The sequence below is a fragment of the Mus pahari genome, chromosome 14 (genome assembly GCF_900095145.1).
Source record: "Mus pahari chromosome 14, PAHARI_EIJ_v1.1, whole genome shotgun sequence".
NCBI lineage: Eukaryota > Metazoa > Chordata > Mammalia > Rodentia > Muridae > Mus > Mus pahari.
Window position 1 is genome coordinate 1451598 of NC_034603.1, and position 21371 is coordinate 1472968.

Here is a 21371-nt window from a genome sequence, read left to right on the forward strand (position 1 = left end):
CCTGGAACTCACTTTGTAGACCAGGCTGGCCTCGAACTCAGAAATCCACCTGCCTCTGCCTCCCGAGTGCTGGGATTAAAGGTGTGCGCCACCACGCCCAGCCATTTTTATGTTTCTTAATCTTAATGTGATTAGTTCTCTCTAGAAACAAGCTCCCCGTCTGCTTCCCTCTTGCAGTGTACATCCCCACCTGGTGGTAGCTGCTGCCGCCACCGCCACCTTAACTACTTTCCTGTCAGAGCTGAAGTTCATTTTTGAAAATTAATATTTGGAGTGGGGAGCATACAGAAGAGATGGCTCAGAGTTTGCTGCTCTAGTAGAGGATCTGGGTTCAGTTCCCCTTGGTGGCTCGTAAGTGTCTAACTCCAGGTTCAGGGAAATCTGATTCCCTCTCTGGCTTCTGCAGGCACTGCATTTATGTGGTATATATATATACATACATGCATACATACATATATACATATACATACATACACACACATTGCATACATATAAACATACACACATAGTTATTTATATATGTTAGGCAGACATATATAAAAATAAAATCTTTTCTTTTAAATGTGCTTTTATTTTCTATGTATGGTTATTTTTGCCATTTGGATGCTGGGAAACAGACCCATGTCCAGGAAGAACAGCAACAACTCTTATCTGCTGAGCCATCTTTTCATCCCCAACTTCAAAGTTTTTAAAGATTATTTTCCATGACTCTAGCCTGAGCTATACAAGAAATCTTTCTTGCTTTAGAAGTGTGACTAAGAATCATAGTGTATATGTATCCAGGGACACATAGATGCTAGACTTGTGCACATACTCTTTTAGGGTCTCCTTGATTCAAAACATTAAATGTTTGGTGTTATGCTGAGGGTTAGGTATTAGTTTTATATATGTACTCTTTGTTCTTTTGATTTATGTATTTGTGTTTTTCTCTTTAGCTTTTCAAGTTAATAGCTTTCTAGGTTGTTTCTTCAGACTTATGTAAGGGACAAACACCTACAGGTACTGTTGTCCTTTGTTCATTATTATGCCACCACTGTTTTTTCCCAAGGTCTTTTTTATTTTATTTGTAGAGGGGCCGTGCTTTAGTAATTTAATCATCTGCAGAATGTTCTTTGACTCTGTCCAATACAGGATGTTTTACTCATAAGCCTTGCCAAATTTCCAAATCCCCATTACATTCTAACTAGTTGTGCTTCTAAGAAGCACTCCTTGTTTTATGACTGTTATTTATCATGAGAACTCTTTAGCATAGGCTTATATCCCCAACATTTATTGAATTTGAATTATTTGAGCGCCATTTCAGGATGCCCATTTAGTTTCAGTTTTCAGGCTAGTGCTTAAATCCTTTACCTCTTCCATGATTGTAGAGGAGGAGATGGTGACATGGTTTTCCATCTGCCCCTTCAGCTACCCCATTAGAGAATAAAGGTTCTTCTTTCACAAAGTTGTATTACTCAGTTCTTTCTGATGCTTACATCCCTATTTCCCAAACTGAATCTATTGTGGTTGTTTTAATCTAGAATCCTGGAACTCTGAATTCCTCATTATATAGGTAATATAGTTACCTGTAGCTAATTATGGTCTCCAAATTGTGGCTTAACTTAAAAGCTCATGGAGACAGAGATCAACAAGATGGCTCAGCAGTGTTTACCATCAAGTCTGATGACATGTGAGGTTATATATATTTAATGTATGTGAGTACACTGAAGCTCTCTTCAGATACCCCAGAAGAGGGCATTGGATCCCATTACAGATGGTTTTGAGCTACCTGGTGGTTGCTGGGAATTGAACTCAGGACCTCTGGAAGAGCAGATGTTGCTCTTAACCTGATGAGCCATCTCTCCAGCCTGACATGTGAGTTTAATCCCAGGAACCAGCACAGTAGAAGGAAAGAGAACCAACTCCCTTAAGTTACCCTATGATGTCCATATGTGCACTATAGCATACACACATACACACAATAATTACATTAAATAAATGTAGCAAATGTGTTTTAAAATGCTTTTAAGTTTATAAAGGCAAAGTATCTGTTTCATGTATAGACACACTCTATGTATATCCTACTAAGTATAGACTCAAATCTCTATTAAATATTTAAGTCTGATTTCTGCTCCATCTACATGAACTGTCAAGAAAAATAATGTTGCTATGCCAGGTATAGTGATGCATGCCTTTAATCTTAGCACTCAGGAGGCAGAGATAGGTGGATTTCTTTGAGTTCAAAGCCAGCTTGGTTGGTCTACTTAGCTAGTCTAGTAGAGCAAAGCCTGCATAAACAGACCCTGTCTCAAAAACCCAAAACAACGATAATAATAATATTTCCTGGCAGCCCCATCAACCAGCATGTCATGTCTTTAATCCTAGAACTTGGGAGGCAGAAGTGAATGGATCTCTAAGTTTGATACCAGCCTGGTCTACAGAGCAAGTTCCAGAACAGCCAGGGCTACACAGAGAAACTTTGTATTGAAAACTAAAAGAAAGAAAGGGAGGGAGGGGGAGAGATTGTGTGAGAGAAAAATATATTCCGCATAAGCATGGAAGAACCACCGTGATATCTGAGCATTCCTCTCAAATGAATTATCACCGACTTGTTGGCAATAAGATTTTGTCATTGATATCCTTGAATGTTTCTGTTTTTTTCTAAGCTTATCAATGATATCTCTTGGATGGGCCTGTCAATTAAGCTCTGTCATATATCCCTAATTAGCCATCAGTTACAATTCAGCTACTTAATTGGATGTTTTTATTTAGACCTTCTCAGTGGTAGGTTTTTGACATCACTTGTGCTTCTCCTGTAGTGATTAAAGCTATGTGGCTTTAAGCAAATCGTCTCTGTGACCTTCATTTCTCTTTGTCATCTCTGGTCCACATGGGTCTGGTTGGGTGAATCTCTTATGAGTCATTTATGATAGTGTTTGACCTACCAAAAGCACTTAGTAAATTAAACACTGGAGCTGTCGAGTTCTTTGTTTTGTTTGTTGTTGTTGTTGTTGTTGTTTTTTCCTTACACTGGACTCTGGCACTAACAGGTAAATTTCCTGCACCACCCTTGACTTACAGACTCTGACCTGGCTGTACCCACCTTCCCATGGCCTCCTATCTGTAAAGAGCCTTTTCCCCATAGCTTTTACAGCATTTTTTTTTAAATCGCCTTAAATTTCTTCAAGAGTTTGTTCCTTTTTTCTCATGGTTTGGTATTTTGCCATCATGTAAAAATTCTAAAAATGTGCCTATTTTTAAAAGAAAAGTTAGTTGTAATGGATGTTTGTATGTTTGTCAACTCTCTTACCTGAAAAAAAAAAATTAGTAGTAATCCCCATTTTATTCAGGAGAAAACTGAAACAGGGAAGATCATATCTTTTCTAGGTTATAAATCATGCAACTGAGATTTGACTCAAATCTAAAAAGTAACAAAAGTACCTTTGATTCACACCCAATATACAGTTTCAAATCTGTGAGTTTATAAAGTGATTCTACAAGTCTTCTTTGATGTTTCTTCCATGTGTGATTTTTTTTTTTTTTTTTTGGTTTTTTTTTTTTTTTTTTTTGGTTTTTTGAGACAGGGTTTCTCTGAATAGCCCTGGCTGTCCTGGAACTCACACTGTGGACCAGGCTAGCCTCAAACTCAGAAATTCTCCTGGCTCTGCCTCCCGAGTACTCGGATTAAAGGCGTGTGCCACCGCTGCCTTGCTTATGTCTGATACTTTTAGTACCTTGCATATTTCCTAAAATACTTTAAAATGGTAGATTTTTACTAATACTTAAGAGAAACAGTACATTTTCTTAATATATAAATGGACAGGAAATACATTTGTATAGATAGGCCTTTCTGTTTTTCTAAGGTATCTCTGAAGTCCATTAAAAGAACAGGCCAGGATGCTGACTTTGGTGGTGCACACCTTTGATCCCATCACTCAGAAGGTAGAGGCAGGTGAATCTTTGAGTTCAAGGTCAGCCTGGTTAGCCCAGTGATCCAGGCTAGCCAAGGCTACAAACAGGGAGACCCTGTCTCAGATGAAAACAGTCCATGGAGTTCAGTGGCTAAGAGCACTGGCTGCTCTTCCAGAGGACTCTGGTTCAGTTCTCAGTACCTGCATGCGGCTGTCAACATCGTAATTTCAGGTCAGGGGATCCAATACTGGCATCTGTGGACACTGAAAACTAGTGGCACATGGGCATACACACAGGCAACACATCCATACACAAAAAAACAAGAATAAATATACTATTGACTAATTGATTTTTATTGACTAAGCTGCTCCTCCTTTCTTCCAGTCTCTCCCTATTACCTCCCTTCCCTTTCACTCCTCCTCCCCTTCTCCCCAGAACAGTTTGAGACAGGGTCTCTCTGTAGCTGTTGTGGAACTCACAGAGATCCACCTGCCTTTTCCTCCTCCCCTCCCCAAAGAGCTAGGATTAAAGACACACACCACCAGTGCCTGTCCCCCACCCCCAAAATATAAATAAAAACCCAGAGGTTCCAAGATAAGAAGCATTTGGTAAACAAGCCTGATGACCTAAGTTTGATCCCTGGGACTCACGTTAAAGATAGATGAAGGCACGCATCTAGCCAGAAATATTCTTTGAAACAGTAGAAACAAGAAAATGCCTTAAAACAACGTGGAAGACAAGAGCTGACTTCACAAAATTGTCATCTGACTATACACACACTCAGCATTTTTTAAAAATTAAAAGTAGAGCAAAAAAAAAAAAAAAAATCCGAAAACTTCAAGAAATGGGCAAGGGCCAGATATGGTTGATGCCTGTAATCCTGCCACTTGAGAGTCTAAAGCAAGAGGGTCACTTGTTGGAGGCCAGCCTGGGTTCCATAGCAAGAGTGTATCCTCAAAACTCCAGGTTGCTTTCAAAGTCCTAAGGAATGAAGGAATAGCTATAATACAGATAGTTACTTTTACATAGATGATTTTTCCTTGGCTGTTGAAGTGTTTAAAAATGAAACCATCCTTAATAAGGAGCCTGATGACTGATTAATCACAAATGACATATCATTTTCTTCTTTCTGTCCAATAAGAAACAAAGGTGGCTGAGTGTTACAAACTGCAAATGTGTCTGCTCCTCTGTTGCCCTCATGCTTTTTCTTGAATTAGAGTGATAAAGTCTGAAAATAGCTGTGGTGGGAGGTTGTTCCTGAGCCAGGAGGCTGTCTCTGAAGAAAACCTCTCCTTCTTGTTCGGGGGTGGGGAAGAAGCAGGGTTTCTCACATCCCAAGGGAAGAGCTATATCAGCTTCCACTTGTATAAGGCCTTCTGGGCTTTCAGTAGACACCAGATGCAAGTGCTCTGACCTGCTCCCCTGCCCATGTAAGGAAACAAAACCCTGGATCTAGAGATTAAATACCCCTGTAGAAATTCAGCAAAGCGCTACACAATGGTTAATGCTGGTTTGACCTCAGGTGACGCCAGCGATAGGTATTTAGCTAAGCCTTTGACCTCTGCTTGCCAGGAGAGAAGTTAAGCCTGATTCCTCTAGTTGCCACAGTCCTGGACTGGGTTAGTGGACAACAAAGCTGTTAGGCCTAGCTGCAGCCAGGCTGGCTCAGTCCCCAGCATGGTCTTTCCAGGGAGAGAATCTAGTTTTTTAGCGGCCCTACAGTCCTGAAGACTGCTCCCAAGGGCTGCTGAAACAGCAGTCGATGGCCTTTTGATGTTGTGATTCACTTGTAGAGAAGCCCATGCAGGATGAGCCAAAAGGCTGAAACTTTATAAAACTGATTCATATATTACATTGCTGTCTGAGAAATACTCCCCGGTGTATAATTTTAAAATTTAAAACCCATGGGAGCGAAGCAACATTATTGAGCATTTTCCATGGTTGTCAGGCTAGTGCGTGCTTTTTACCTGCCTAGCCATCTTGCTGACTGGAAGATACTGGTTTTTAACTTTTGAATATAGTCATGTGAGTCTGCCTCTGGTAAAAGTCTTAGCCTTGAGTCATGTTCTTACAGAGAGCATAAAGGCATGCTCAGAAAGGCCTTTACAAGGTTGGTTTTCAACCTCAAGGACTGCTTGGAACAGTAAAGTATTAGACCTAATGGCATGTAATAGTATTTGGCAACCAGTTTAATTTTTTTATCTTTACAAATTTCTGTAGGCAGGTTTGTTTGTTTGTTTTGGTCCTTTTGAGAAATCTTACATAATCCAGACAGGCTTTAAACACAACTTATAACTGAGGCTGGCCTTTCCTTGTCTTCCTGCCTCTACTTCCTAAGGGCTAGTATTACAGGAGTAAACCACCATGCCTGGCTCTAGTGAAAGATGTTGAAGCCTAATTGAAAGTAGCCAGAGGGGCTGGTGAGATGGCTCAGTGGGTAAGAGCACTGATTGCCCTTGCAAAGGTCCTGAGTTCAAATCCCAGCAACCACATGGTAGCTCACAACCATCCGTAATGAGATCTGACACCCACTTCTAGTGTGTCTGAAGTCAGCTACAATGTACTTAGGTATAATAATAAATAAGTCATTCAGCCGAAACAAGCAGGGACTGAGCGAGTGCAGTTGACTGAAGTGGGCAGGGTTGACTGGAGCAAACAGAGGCCCTAAAAAATTCAAATTCCCAACAACCACATGAAAGTTCACAACCATCTGTGCAGCTACAGTCTACTCACATAGATAAAATAAATAAATAAATCTTTAAAAAAAAAAATAAAGGAAAAGAAAATAGCCAGAGAAAACAGTTAACCCAGGGAAATAGGATGTCTAAGCTAATCATCTAGATAAAATATAGATAAATAAAAACACTTTCAGAAAAGTATGTAAGAAATCACAGCAAACTGATAACTTGGCAGCCTTCTGCCCAGCAGGAGAGCCTTTGGGGCTTCCTACGTGGTGAGATGGTGCCCTTTTCTGGCAGGTACTTATCCTGATAGCTGCTTGTCTCTGATAGGTCCTACAGTGGGTTTGTGAGAGGGGAAAAAAGTCTGCAGAGGATATTAGATAATAATGTAAACAAGCCTGGCTAGAACTTTGGAAATAGTGAGGGATTGCTAGACAGGCTGAGCTTCAGTGCCAGGGGGTAGTGATGGAAACCTTCTGTAAGTTCCTAATGTAGCCAAGACTGAGTGTGATTTTACCAAGGGAGTAAATCCCCACAATGGTCAGCTTTTGGAAAAGTACCTTCCTCCTGTGCATAAACACTATGGCTTTCTGTGAAAACAGATATGCATGTGTGTGTGCCAAAACCCAAGGTCTGTCTGTGTTGGATGCCTACCAATGGTCCCTTCTAGTTTCCCGGATTCTACAGATGCTCTAAGTCAAACACACAGCTAAAGATTGGACACTGGGGTGCACATAGGAGTAAGAACAGGTGACTTTTATCTTTCTGGATGTGAGCCTAATATTTTCCAGTTTTATACATTTACCTTACACATTTCATGATTTTATCTTTCTTTGCAACTTTATAGGTACCATGGTTTCATTATCCATTCATCAGCTGATAAACACCTAAGCTGTTTCCAGACCCAGCTCTTGAGAATAGAACAGTGTTGAACATGAACGAACAGGTGTATTTCTGGAGTAGACAATAGGGTTCTTTGGGTATATACCAGGAATGAATCGTCTAACTGGGCCACACAGTAGGTCTGTTTGTAGTTTTTTGAGGGACCACTGCACTGATTTGCATAGTCAGCCCAGCCTTTTACATGGACTCAGGTACTTGTGCTTGCTTGTGATGCAGGTACTTCATTAACTGAGCCATCTCGCCAGTACTCACTGAGTGTCTTTAAGCGAACCTTTCCATCCTCCATTGCTCTGTTTTTCTTATTTTGTTTTTGTTTCGATGTTGTAGTTGATTTTCGAGACAGAGTATATAACAGCCCTGGCTGTTGTACATAATCCAGGAACTTGTTTTGTAGACCAGGGTTGCCTCGAATTCAGAGATCCACCTGCCTTCTTGACCTTCCAGTTATCGTAGAGCAGACAGTGACAATACTAAGTTTGTTCCGCCACTGTTTGTAGCCTTTCAGCACGTAAGCATCTCTGAGGGGGCACACTTCCTTTGGAGTGCTGTGGGGCTGCATCTTTCACTGCTAGGGATTGTCTTTGACTTGCTGGAAAATACTTTCTTGTTAGGCTGCACAGCATGCTAGCATCTTATTTGTCATGTCTTACACTTTTCTCTAAGTCCATTTATTTCTTCCATTTAACCATCTTATTAACATAATAAGCTGTGTGCTCTTATCTTTATGTTACACATTTATTCAGGAATCTGATTAATGGTTATTTCATTGTTACTTACTAGCTATGTAACAAAACTTATTAACAATTTTCCCATCTGTAAAATATGTAGACTTAGACTTTTCTGCTATAGTTTTGAGTAGTAAATGTTTTTGTATATAAATGTGTGTGCGTTTAGGTATATAGATCCATATTAGGGCTAGAACTGGTAAGCGTTCTGAAGTGTTTGCTTTTGTGTTTAAGTGTATAAATTGAATTTGGCTGCCTAAGACCTGAGCAACCGACAGCACAAATGGACATATTGAAGGGGGAAGGGTCTCCAAATGCCCCACCCCCTACAGGTGTCTGATTGCTGACAGAGAATTAGTCTTCTCCAGGGAGGTGCCCCCTAATTGATTATCCTTTTTTTTTTTTAACTTTTTATTGGTTCTTTGTGAATTTCATATTATGTATCCCAATCCCACTCATCTCCCTGTCCCTTCATATCTTCCCTCTGCCCTTGCAACTCCCCCCCAATAAAATAGCAATAACAGTGACAATTACAACAAAAAATAAAGGGAAAACAATCTCCTCTTGGAAGCTGTAATGTGTCACATAGTGTACCCTTTTGTCCCCATGTCTTTACTTGCAGATACTCACTACGTTGAGTCTTTGTCAGTACTGCATCCTCACTGGGACTCCTCTCGAATATCCTGTTGTTGCTCTGTGTCATGGAGATCCTGCAGCACAATTTAGTCTATAAGACAGCCTCTTAACTCGCTCCAGCATTTCATAGACGGGGTAGATGTTTTGGGATGGTCCAAAGCCCTGTATCTGGGCCTGAATAGTAGCTGAGTTACCCACACCACCAGGGCAAACTCTCCAGCACTGACCCAGCTAGCTCACCCAGTGCTGCAGCCAGTGAGGGGCAGGGCCTGCTCTCATGAGGGTAGGGAGGGTTACCAATTGGTTATATAATAGAATATAATCAGCCTTAAAGTCATACACATACAACACTAAAGGAACTCAATAGGTTTAATTATATATTTAATGCATTTATATCTGTATATATAACAATAATAAAAGAAAAGAGGTCATAATTTAAGAGGGGATATGGAAAGGATGGAAAAGAGGGAGTGATATAATTCTATTTTAATTACCCTGCTAAGAGGCTAGAAACTTGGATATACTGTGTAATCCAAGTGTGTTGGGTAACTACTTTCCACTGACACCCAGTGATAGCAACGTATGGATTTTGGGTAAACATTTCCATCTTCCAAAGTGTTTAAGTAAATAGCTTTTCATTTTTTTCCTGAGATAGGCACTAAGCTTTTTTTTTTTCATTTAGAAATAAACTTTTTAATGCCTAAATTGCACCATAATTTATTGAAGTATGCTAAAATTCTCTATTCTTTGGGACTTTAGTACTGTTTTGTTCAGCAACAGAAAAAAATGATATACAAGTGTTTATCAGAACTCTGTTATTTAACTTTTCCAAATAGCTTAACTCACACAGAAAATGACATGCATGCTGATGCTGTAAAAATGTGTGTATCGGGGGTCCTGCAGACTGGTGGTTACTCCTTCTAAACTTGTCCCTTTTTGCTTCTTCAATTAGTATAGGTCTTTCAGATGTGAGTCTGAATTTATTTTGTTTGTATGGGTGTTACCTGCATGTATGTCTGTGTACCATGTATACACCTAGTGCCCAAGGAGGTCAGAACACAACAGCTCTCCTGGTGCTGCAGTTGCTGAGAACTGAACTTGGGGTCTCTGCAAGTACAGCAAGTGCCTCCCCCCTTTTTTAAAGATATATTTTATGTATGTTACACCAGACGAGGGCATCAAATCTCATTACGGTTAGTTGGGAGCCACCATGTGGTTGGTGGGAATTGAACTCAGGACCTCTGGAGGAGCAGCTCTTAACCGCTAAGCCTTCTCTCTAGCCCCACCCCCCACCCCACCTCAAGCTGACTCTGAAGCAATGAAAATCTAAGCAGAGTTTTACAACTTCACAGTCTGGGGTTACCTCTCTTCTCCCAGGCTGTGATTTTTCTTTTTGTTCTGCCAGTTCTCCTGCTGGGCTGTATGGACAGTTGTACAGTTGGGTAGGTGTGTGACAGTTCTCTCTCAGTCCCACTCAGCTGTTGTTCTTCACACAGCTGCACTGTGACTCCTGGAGTTCCCATTGCTGGTCTGTGCTCAGCCTCAGCCAGGACTCCTGGTGCTTGCTCACTCTTTAGGTCCTTGTGTTTTACTCCTGTCTTCATTCATATCATCATCCCTGTGATGCCCCCAAAACACCCACCTCTATAGCATTTCTCTGTCAGCTCAAATAAATTAGTGCTTTTCTATTTTCTGATGTCTGTATGGCAGTACTTGAAGTTTCAAAATTGCCTGTTTGTACTTGCCTGCAGTGGTTTGTTCTGTATTGATTGGACTTGATCAGAGGCTGCTGTGGGTCAGAGCAAGCTTCACTCACAGCCTTCTCCCTTGGTGCAGTGTTGTGCTGCACTGCACTCTATGGTGTTGACTGTGGGCAGATACTCTGGAGTACCACTGCTCTCGTGCACTTGTGTATATAGCCTCTACTAACAGGAGCAACATTGTTCTTAGTGAGGAGCAGCAAGATGTGTGGTTTGAAGAATAGATTGTTCAAAAGACATTAGCCACAAAGGACTCAGTCTGTTCTTAGTTGTTGTTTCTGAGATAATCCTCACCTGTGGACTAGAATATACACAAATATTTTTTGATTGATTTTTTTTCATGTAACTATACCCTAAAGATGAAGTTAAGTCATATTTAATTAAGTATCTGGATATCCCTGTATTAATAGTGTACATGTTGTACAGGATCACATTGGGCTGTTTTCAGACAGGTAATATACTTTGAGCATATTTTCCCCAGTACACCACGCAGTACTACCTTTGCCTTGGCAGTCCTCCCCATCCCCTAGTCCTCGGAACTCCAGCTTTATAATCTTCTTTCTCATGTGCATGAGTATTTTGGCTGCGTGTCTGCACCACATGCATGTAGTACCCCAGAGGCCAGGAGAGGAAGTCAGGTCCCCAGAACGAGAGTTATAGATGCTTGTAAACCACCATGTGGGTGCCGGAAATTGAACCCAGGGTCCTCTGGAAGAGCAACCATTGCTCTTAATCTCATTGCCATTTCCCCAGCCCTATGTATAATTTTTTTATTTGTATGTACAGATTATTACAGATATCTTGTTTTCCCTGAATTCACAGCCTCCCTCATTATCAGTATCTATGACAGAACAGTATATTCGTTGAAATGAGTGAACCAGTGTTGTCACATCATTAGCACCCAAAGCACATAGCTTACGTCAGAGTCACCAGCAGTGCTGTACACTCTGGATTTGCACAAATTATAATGACATCTGTTTGCCAGTAGAGTAGTACCATACAGAGCGGCTCTACTGTCTTAGACCCTCTGTGTTCCACCTATCTATTCTTTCCTCCAACCTGTCACCTGGCAACCACTGATTTTTTTTTTTTTTTAAGTATTTTACTATTTTTGCCTTTTCCAGAGTGCCAGATACTTTGATTCATGGCAGTGTACCCCTTCAGACTGGCTCCTTTCAGTTAGTATTAAGTACTGTTTCCTACATATCTTCATTTTCTTTATAGTACAGAATAAAATCCATTGTGCGTTCTACAGTTTATCCACTCATACACTAAAGGATGACTTACTTGCTTCCATGTAGAGTAGACTCAAGTTTTCACTTCCTTTGGAACTTCAGATCATCTAGTAAGAAGTTGTCAGACTGAAGGCTGAATGTGGTGGTGTATACCTATAATTCCAGCACTTGAGTGGTAGAGGCAAGAGGAGCTCACGATTTTGAGCCCAGTCTTGGCTATATATCTAGTGAGTTTGAGATCAACCAGACTACATAGTAAGACCCTGTCTTAAAGGAAACGTTGCCAGAAAGGATCTAAGAAAAGGTGGAAAGGAAGGAAAGAATGTGATTTGTTGTTGTTGTTGTTGTTGTTGTTGTTAGTGGTAATAATAAAGAAGGGTTCGGTTAAGAGAAGAAAGGGAGCACAGGTGGGGGGCAAACTGTCCTCCCAAGTAGCTGAGAAGGGAACTTGTTAGTGCTCCACTCCCCAGAACTGGACTGTCAGAACTCTGGACTGTGGCCATTGTTGTTCGGTTAGTTTAATAGTGGTGTGGTGTTCCACATCATTTCATCCATCTATCTTCACCTCATCATCTGTGAAGAGTTTTATCAAGGTATTTGAATTCTTAGTTTTCTAGGCTTTTCTGTTTGTATTTGTTGTTTTGAAACAAGGTTTCACTGTATGCATAGGCTGGCCTGAAGCTTAATTCTAGGTGTAGGGATTACAGTGTATCTTCACTGTGGCTGGTTTTCAGCCCACTTCCTAAAAGTCTTGTTTTCTTATTACTGAGTTTTGAGAGCTCTTTTGGTTTTTCAAGACAGAGTGTCTCTGTGTATCCCCGACTGTCCTGGAACTCTGTAGACCAGAATGGCCTTGAACTCATAGAAATTCACCTGTCTTTCCCCTTGGGATGCTAGGATTAAAGATGTGTACTACCACCACCTAGTTCTATGTATGTTTGTGTAACAATCTTCTAATATATCTTGAAATTTTTCTTGTTGTTTGTGAGTGTCTTTTTATTCTCTTGGCTATCTTTAGAGGAGCCTAGATTTTCTAATTTTGATGAAAATCAGCTTATGGATTAATTGTACATTTGATGATATATTGTGCGGGTCATTGCCAAAGCAATAACATTTAGATTTTTTTCTTTTGCTTTTATTAGTTTGTACATTTGTATTTTACATTTCAGACTGTGATATTTTTTTGGTGGTAGGGCAGGCATGTGCGTGCTGTGGTATGCATGTGGGAATCACAGGACAACTTGCAGGAGTCAGTTTTCTCTCCACCATGTAGGTTCTAGGGATTGAATTCAGGCTGTCAGGCTTGGTGGCAAGTGTCTTTAGTCATTGAGCCATTTGTCCCCCTGTGGTGTGTTTTAAATTAATTTTGTGACAACGGTAACTTCTATATTGAGATTATTTTTTGGTGGCTCATTAACCCAACACCTTTTGTTGGAACACTGTCTTTTCTGTGCTCCATTCCCTGTTTCTTTTATCATTTCATTATGGTTATGTGAATTGTACTTCTGGACTTTCATCTGTTTTATTGATCATGTCTGTGTTTTAACATTGGTTTTTTTAGGTTTTTTGTTTTGTTTTTGAGATAGCCTAGATTATCTCTGTATATAGACTAGCCTCAAATTATGGCTCTCTTCATACTTCACCCTTCCAAGTGCTGGGGTTACAGTATGAGCTACCATGCCCAGTTCCGTATCATCTTGGGTACTACAAGTTTACCATAAACCAGTCCTTATACATTAAGTTTTTAACCTTATATACAGTTTAGAGAAGATTGTCCATAATCTTAAAAACAAAACAAAACAAAAAAAACCCTCCTTGGAATTTGATTAGAGTGCATTAAAAAAGTGTAGATTAAGGAAGAACTGACTGACATCCTTCCATTATCTGCTCAGGTCTTAAACATTTGTTAAGGTTTATATCTTCATGTCGCACTTTGGGTGTGCTAATGTACATGGTCTTGTAGTTTCAGTTACCATTGTTTGCTGCTGCATGAGGAGCAGCCAGCTTTATAGATTAACCTTATTGTGAATGCTCATTGGATCTGAGATCATTTTGTTGATTCTTCAGATTTTCTGCATAGACCTCTAGGTCAAGACCCCTTTGGGGACACATATCAAATACCCTGATATCAGATACATCAGTTCATAGCAGGAGCAAAGTCTGAAGGAACAAAAATTATTTTATTGTTTAGGGGGGTCACTACAACATGAAAAACTGGATTAAAGGTCACAGCATTAGGAAGGTTGAGAGCCACTGGCCTAGAGAGCTCAGTAAAGACACTTGTGTTCTTCCCTTTCTAATCTTTCTTGTGCTAGCCTGGCTCCTGATCTTAATGGGAAATTCAAAATACATTACCTTTAAGTTTAGGGTTACAGGACTTTTTTAACTTTTTGTTTTTTGGAAAACTTATTTATTTTATGTAGGTATGTCGTAGCTGTCTTCAGACACTCCAGAAGAGGACATCAGATCCCATTACAGATGGTTGTGAGCCACCACTGTGGCTGCTGTGGTTGCTGGGAATTGAACTCAGAACCTCTGGAAGAGCAGTCAGTGCTCTTAACCACTGAGCATCTCTCCAGCCCCCTAAAACTGTTCTTTATGAAGCTAAGAGGTAGTATTGCTGAGATTTTTTATCAAGAAGTCTTAGATTTTTGCCAAGTGGTTTTTTTCTCATCTTATATGATGATTAAATGATACTTTTTTGCTTAACCTAATGCTATGAATTAGCTAATATCTAAAGATTGAGCCAGTCTTGAATACTTAGAATAAATTTTGACTTGGGAGTGGTATGTAATTTTTTTTAGTGTTGTATTTGACTTACCTCATATTTTGTTGAAGATATTTCAGACTTTTCTTGAGATATTAGCCTTTAGAGGCTTTTTGTGTTGTGTTGTTTTGTTCCTTTAGCATTAAGGTAATACTTCATAGAATGCATTAGGAAGTGTCTCTGCTATCTTGTGAAACTAGAAGGTTGTTATAATTTCTTACTTTAATGTTGTTCAACAGAATTCACAGTTGAACCCATCTGGAGTTGGTGCTTTCTGTTTTAAAGTTTAGTTACTGAATCAGTTTCTGTAGACAAGGCCTATTCAGATTACCTCTACATTTGTCAGCTTCGTCAGAGAATGTTTTTCAGAGAATTATTTCATCTAGTGGATCAAGTTTGTAGGCATGGGGGTATTCATAGTATTTTTTACGATTCTTTTAATGTCGATACATGTGTAGCTGCACCTCATGCAGTCCTGCATGTGGTTTCTTTTGTTCCCACTGCTGGAAGCACAAGGAGTTTTCTTCTATTAGCAGGGAGGGAGTGAGGATCCACAGTGATCAACTTGCAGGTCTCCATGTCTGCCAGAGTCTTCTTAGAGCTTTTCTCTTGGCTTTCCTGCTCTGTTTCCCTAGCAGCATACCTGTCAGAGTTTATGATGAGAGTGACAAGGCTGACAGCACTGAGTAGAAAGAAGCACACTCACTGAAACTGTCCTGTCCCCTCTCTCTGCAGGTGCACTGACAGAGTGCTACGATGAGCTGGGGAACCGGTACCAGCTGCCAGTCTACTGCCTGGCACCCCCAATCAACATGATAGAGGACAAGAGTGACGTAGAGACTCTGGATATTCCCGAGCCACCTCCCAATTCTGGACACGAATCTCAGCTCCGTCTGCGGCTCTCCACGGGCAAGGACCTCAAGCTTGTGGTCCGCAGCACGGACACAGTGTTTCACATGAAGAGGCGCTTACATGCCACAGAGGGTGTGGAGCCAGGCAGCCAGCGGTGGTTCTTCTCTGGCCGGCCTCTCACTGATAAGATGAAGCTGGAGGAGCTGAAAATCCCCAAGGACTATGTGGTGCAGGTTATAGTGAGCCAGCCTGTACAAACCCCAACACCAGTGGAGAACTGAGCTGGGCTAGCCTTCTTCCAAGATCCCTTGGCTCCTTTTTATTGTTACCATTTCTTACTCTAAGGCGTGAAATTTATTTTCACTGCTCTGAATTCCCTATGAATGGATTAGTTCTGAGGAATTACCAGTGAAAAATTCCATCTGTGATGGAGACCAACAAAAATAATAAAACACACAGAGCCAGCCTCTGATACTCTTATAATTACAATTTCTAATTTGAAAGACAGTTAAGAAATAGATAACCATTTATTTTAAAACATTTATCAACTGTGTAATGGCTGTATTTAAATGATCTCGAATGTAAACAGACACCAGACCCATCAAAAACAGCACCAAGCACCTTTTGGACACAGAATTTTTTATGACATATATGTCCAATTATTTTTTTCCAGAACCATCAATAACAGTTACAAAACCTAAACTTTTTTTTAAGTGGAACCTAAAAGAGCATAGAGTTTTGCTTCTCTTCTGGGTTTGTAGTGAGACTGGGGGTTGTCAGTGTTCCTTCCCCTCCCACCAAGTTCTGCTCCCTGTTGACCTGCACTCAGTCCTGCGGCCGTCACGCTGGCAGTGGGCACCCTCTGGAGCCCTGGGCAGCACGTTAGTAAGTAGTTCGAGCTTGTATTCTCAGTTGAGAAGTCTCTAGTCTTGCTTCATAGTAATCTTAACATATCTGTGGTACCCAGGCTTGACAGGTAGCTACTATGTCATGCCTTTGCTGATCCTGCCCCTCTGTGTGACCATTTCTGTAGCTGCCTGGCCCCGCCTATATATTTCTGGGCCAGGCAAGACAGAAATGGAGTATAGCTGCTTCCAGTCAAGAATGAAAAGCCATCTTCTCCTTCCTGCCTGCAGGGAATGTGAGTAAAACCCTCTCTGCCTGGTCCTTGGAAAACTGTGCCTATTCTAAGCTTTGGAGAAAATTCCAATTCAAACTGTTCATGTGTGATAGCTAACTAGTGTCACTTAAACTGCATTGGTGGGAACAGATGGTAGCGCCTAGCTCTAGCCTGGAGTGCTTTCACTTGACTCTGACTCCAGTCACTGTGGTGGCAGGGTTCCTCCCACACCTTCCCAACAAAGGTGAATTAACCTCCATCTACACTGGGCTAAGGGACTGAACATAGTGAATCAGGCTGACCTTCTCTGGAGAAAGCTGCCGAGGGTTATATTTAATCTGGAGCCTTTTAAAAGCTGGTTTTGCCAGGCATGGTGTACCTGCCTTTAATCCTGGGCCTTGGGAGGTAGAAAGAGGCAGATCTCAGAATTTGAGACGAGCCTGGAATACACAGCTAGTTCTAGGCCAGCCAGAGCTACTTAGTGAATCTGTGTCTTAAAAAAAGAGTTGGTTCCCTGAGAAGGAGGCTACCATGTGGCCACACAGTCTCTGACGGTTTGTGAGATGAGCAGTAGATGGGACAGGGTCTGCTTTTCCCAGTCAGGAAATGCCAAACCTCAAGCACCTACTAGGATGTAAAATGCCATTCATAATTTTAGTGGCAGAATGAAACCTCTAAGTAGTTTATAATGTCATTTTTAAGTATTAAATTTCTTATAGCCCGTTTAATTATATCTATAATTATAACTTAAATTTCTGAGAACTTTAACCATTTCCCCAATTCTGTTCATCATTTACAGTTTGTGATTGTATCTAATTTAGATTTGGTGGTGACTGGTCTAAATTCAGAAGTACACAGCTTGAGCAACCAAGGATGCCCACATTTCCATGTGGAGGCTCTAGGGTATTCCAGTGCATCTCCCTCCCACCATCAAGAAGGTTGGTTCATTTGTCGCATTGAATAACAGTATCTCAAAGTCCATCAGTTGGAAAAGTGCTTAAACCTATTATTTTTCTAAAGGAAATTTGATGGTGTCATGAATAACCTGATTGTTAAAAGGTCTTGTTTGTTTCTTGAGGGTTTGTCCTAAGAGATTTGGGGGGGGGTTGTTTTTTTGTTTGTTTGTTTGTTTGTTTAAATTTTAAAGGAACATATACTTTGAATAACGATCCTCCAGGCATGGTGAGAAAAAAACCTAGGTGCTGGAAATTGTCAATAGGTTAATAACCTAGGTGAGAAAAAAACATGGTGCTGGTAATTGTCAATAGGTCGATGTAAGATTGGATCAATACTTGATGTGTATCATTTTAGTATGTAGGGGTTTTGTGCTTTTTTAAAAAAAAAAAATTCAACTTTTCTCTTTGTCTTTGCCATTATTTCTCTATACAGCGGCAGTCTCCTGCATCCTATAGGGAAGTGAGAAGTGTTCTCTCTAAAACCGATAGTGATCTCCAAACCTAAGCTCTGTTCCACCACGTGCGGCAGGTCACTTAGAGGTGTGCCTCGCCAGCACTGCTGCCTTGGTCTAAAATAGGTTCACCATGGCTCAGTTGCTACTACTTGCTGTGCTGCCAAGGCAACACTTAGCCAGTTGGGCCAAACTGGGGAGTTCCAGTTTCAGTGAGCACCCTGCCTTGAGAGGAGTGACACCCAGTGTCATCTCTGGCCTCTGCATTCACAAACTATGGGGTGGAGAGGAGTGTTTATCTTACTTTGTGTGTGTTGTGGAAATTTTTCAAGTTTTTCATAGTCAATTTTTTTAAGTCTCATCAGGTGTGGTTGTGCTCACCTCTAACCCTAGCACTTGGGCGGTAGAGGCAAACTGAATTGGAGGGCAGCCTGCTCTGCCTGTGGCGTTCCCAGCCAGCCAGGGCCGAAGAAGGGAGTTCCTCTCTTTAACAACACATCATCTGTTGGACTTTTTATGGCTTCTGGGTTTCTTAAAGGGCCTTCCCCATTCCAAAGGATACTAGACTCTCATTTAGTTTTCTTTCACTACTTCATTGTTTTCTGGAGCTTATGAGTGTGAAAGATTAGACCGTGGCCCCTTCTCCTGAAGCTGCTTGATAATTTTCATCTTTTTCGTGGTGGGGGAAAGATAGCCTTCTTAGCAAATGGGCATCACTCAGCTGGTCTGACCCTGTGCATTTTCCTTAGAAAGGGAATCCAGCTGATAGCATCTTTGGAGATGGTTAGTATCCTGTGACTGCCCTGGGGGGTCTCTTGTGATAGGACCTATTAGACTGTCGTCTCTAGTTCTGTGGCAGGAGACTGTAACTTGTCAGAGGTTGGACACAGTTGATTTGGCTTTGTTTAGTCTGAAGTGTGGGGTCTAGGATGGGGAGAATACATGAGAACCAAGCACTAGGGGAAGAGGTGACTGCTTTGCTTAGCTAATGCCCCTCAAAGCTCCTTCTAACAGTCAGTGGTGTGGAAGAATCTGCCTGTGGACTTGGGCTAAAACCTTTACCAGACCAGAGTCGCACACATAGTGTCCACCTGCCCCTCCCCATTGCCTGTACTCCAGAACACTCGTGTGACTAGGAACTTGGAATGCAGTCTGAAAACTGCAGACACAAAGCATTGATATACACAGCATGGAGCCCAGGACCTCACAAGTATCACACTTTGCTGAACTACTCTCCAAGCCCTGTGCATTCATTGCTATTTTTTTTTTTTAAGTCACTAGGGAAAAAAAAGAAAAGCTGGAGCTGGAGAGATGACTCAGCGGCTAAGAGCACTGACTGCTCTTCCAGAGGTCCTGAGTTCAATTCCCAGCAACCACAGGATGGCTCACAGCCATCTGTCATGGGATCTGATGCTCTCTTCTGGTGTATCTGAAGACAGCTACAGTGTACTCATGTACATAAAATAAATAAATTTAATTAAAAACAACTTGGAACTCTTTATAAAACAAAAAGCTTGTTCTTGCAGAGGACCCAGGTTTGATTCCTAGCACCAGCATGTTAGTTCACAACTCTCTGTGACTCTTTTCAATGCTCTCTTCTGACCTCTGAGGGCAGCCTGCATTCACACAGTGTGCGGTCATACATGCTCAAGCAAACAAATTACTCAAGCACATGAAATATATAAATCTGAAATAAAATGCTCTAAAGCAGAGCAAGCTCAGATTTGTTATTTTCTTTGTATTTCTAGTCCCAACAGAAACTAGATTTGTTTGACTGATTTGTTTGAATTTTAGTTTTTACACAGAATCTCATTTATAAATTAAATAATTCCTGACTCCCTTCTAGAACTACCAGGAGTTTTGTGCCTTGAGACAGTCTTACTACAAAGCCCAAGATGCCCTCTCAATCAATCTGTCTCAGCCCTTGGGCACTGAAAAAACACAATTGCCATTGACCCATCATGAAGATGCTTAAAAAAGGAATGTTTTGCATTTTGATGGGGTGTCAAGATAGCTTAGCAGGTAAAGGCACTTGCCCCAAAACCTAACCAACCCTTGTAACACACAAGAAGGATCAGAACCAACTACAAGCTGTCTTCTGGCCTCCACATGTGTATAACACACCCTGAGTGCTTCCACAGAAATCTGATGTTGGGCTGGAGAGCTCAGCGGTTATGAGCACTGACTGATCTTGAGTTCAAATCCCAGCAACTACATTATGGCTCACAACTACCCATAACAAGATCTGATGCCGTCTTCTGGGGTGTCTGAAGACAGCTATAGTGTACTCACATAAAGATAAATAAATCCTAAAAAAGGAGAAAAAAATCTGATTCTAATGTTCTGTTCATTAAACCTTTAGTGTCCCCTGACTCCCATGGAAGAAAAGACAAGTTAACTACTCTTTTGAGCTCTCCCACCTCCTCCCTCACCTCCATTCTGAGTAAAGGATATAGTGCTATATCTGTTCTGGGAGCCATTATCCTTTATACAGCTCAAGACCATCTGGGACCATCAAAGGCCTCTGGAGTGTTTTCCCAAAGAATCACACCTAGACCCTAAAGCTGCCCCCTGACAGAAGCCATCTAGTCTCAAAAGAGAACTAACACTGTAGCATAAGTTCAGTGGTGAGGCCTTTCTGCTTGGCCAGTCTCTGGCTGTCATTTTTCACTTTGGAGTGCCAGCCTGCACAGTGCCTAGTGTCCCTGGCTACCTGGCACAGACACTGTAGTAACCACAGACTGTTGTTGGAAGGGCATAGGGACTGATGAGGTTGCTTGCAATTCCCCCAAAGCAATACCTTTATCTCTAAAGAAGGGATTGAAATGACCAGTTCTATCTGGGATTTGGTTTTTCCGGGTTCCCTTCTCACTGTGGTACCATGGCAAGAAGCACCTACAACCAATTGCATTTATCTTGTTCACAAACCTATTAGCCAAATCCCCTGTTTGTTAATGAGGCTTTGCAATAAATAGCTGGATTTCATGATTCTCAGTTTGACTTGCAGATAAGGGTCTTGGGTGAGCTGTATCTTCATACATTGGTGGCATACCAGGTTTGATTATGGTATTGAGTATCAGGTCAGTGGTATTGGGGACCCTCAAAGTCTCTGGTTATCTTGAGGTCAATTAGAATGTCATAAATGTTAGGTCCTAGGTAAAATAAATGGATATCCTGCCATCATAAAGAAACTTTCTAATGCCAGGATTGATTACATGTTTGATTATGTTCTGTGCCCTTGAAAACCAATCGCAGTAGAAGTCAGTGGAACTGTTTTGTTTGCCCACAATAAGGTTGGACCTGAACTAACTACCCAACAGCACTTCCTGCACCTGTGTATAAGCTTTTATGGTATCTGCTTTTATAAGCTGCCCCTGGGATGGACCCCAACAT

General features: G+C 41.2%; 1 protein-coding gene across 3 annotated transcripts in view; it reads left to right on the forward strand.

Annotated features, from left to right (window-relative positions):
- Ubtd2 (ubiquitin domain containing 2) overlaps positions 1–17927 on the forward strand; it is a 64890-nt gene extending 46963 nt beyond the window's left edge. For 2 of the 3 annotated variants that reach the window (XM_021212397.1, XM_029546634.1), the window contains exon 3: positions 15334–17927. In XM_021212397.1, the coding sequence (XP_021068056.1) occupies positions 15334–15731 (398 nt within the window). In that variant the 3' untranslated portion in view covers positions 15732–17927. The remainder of the gene's footprint in view (positions 1–15333) is intronic. The other variant, XR_003845177.1, reaches the window with a different exon arrangement.
- Positions 17928–21371: the final 3444 nt, after the last annotated feature.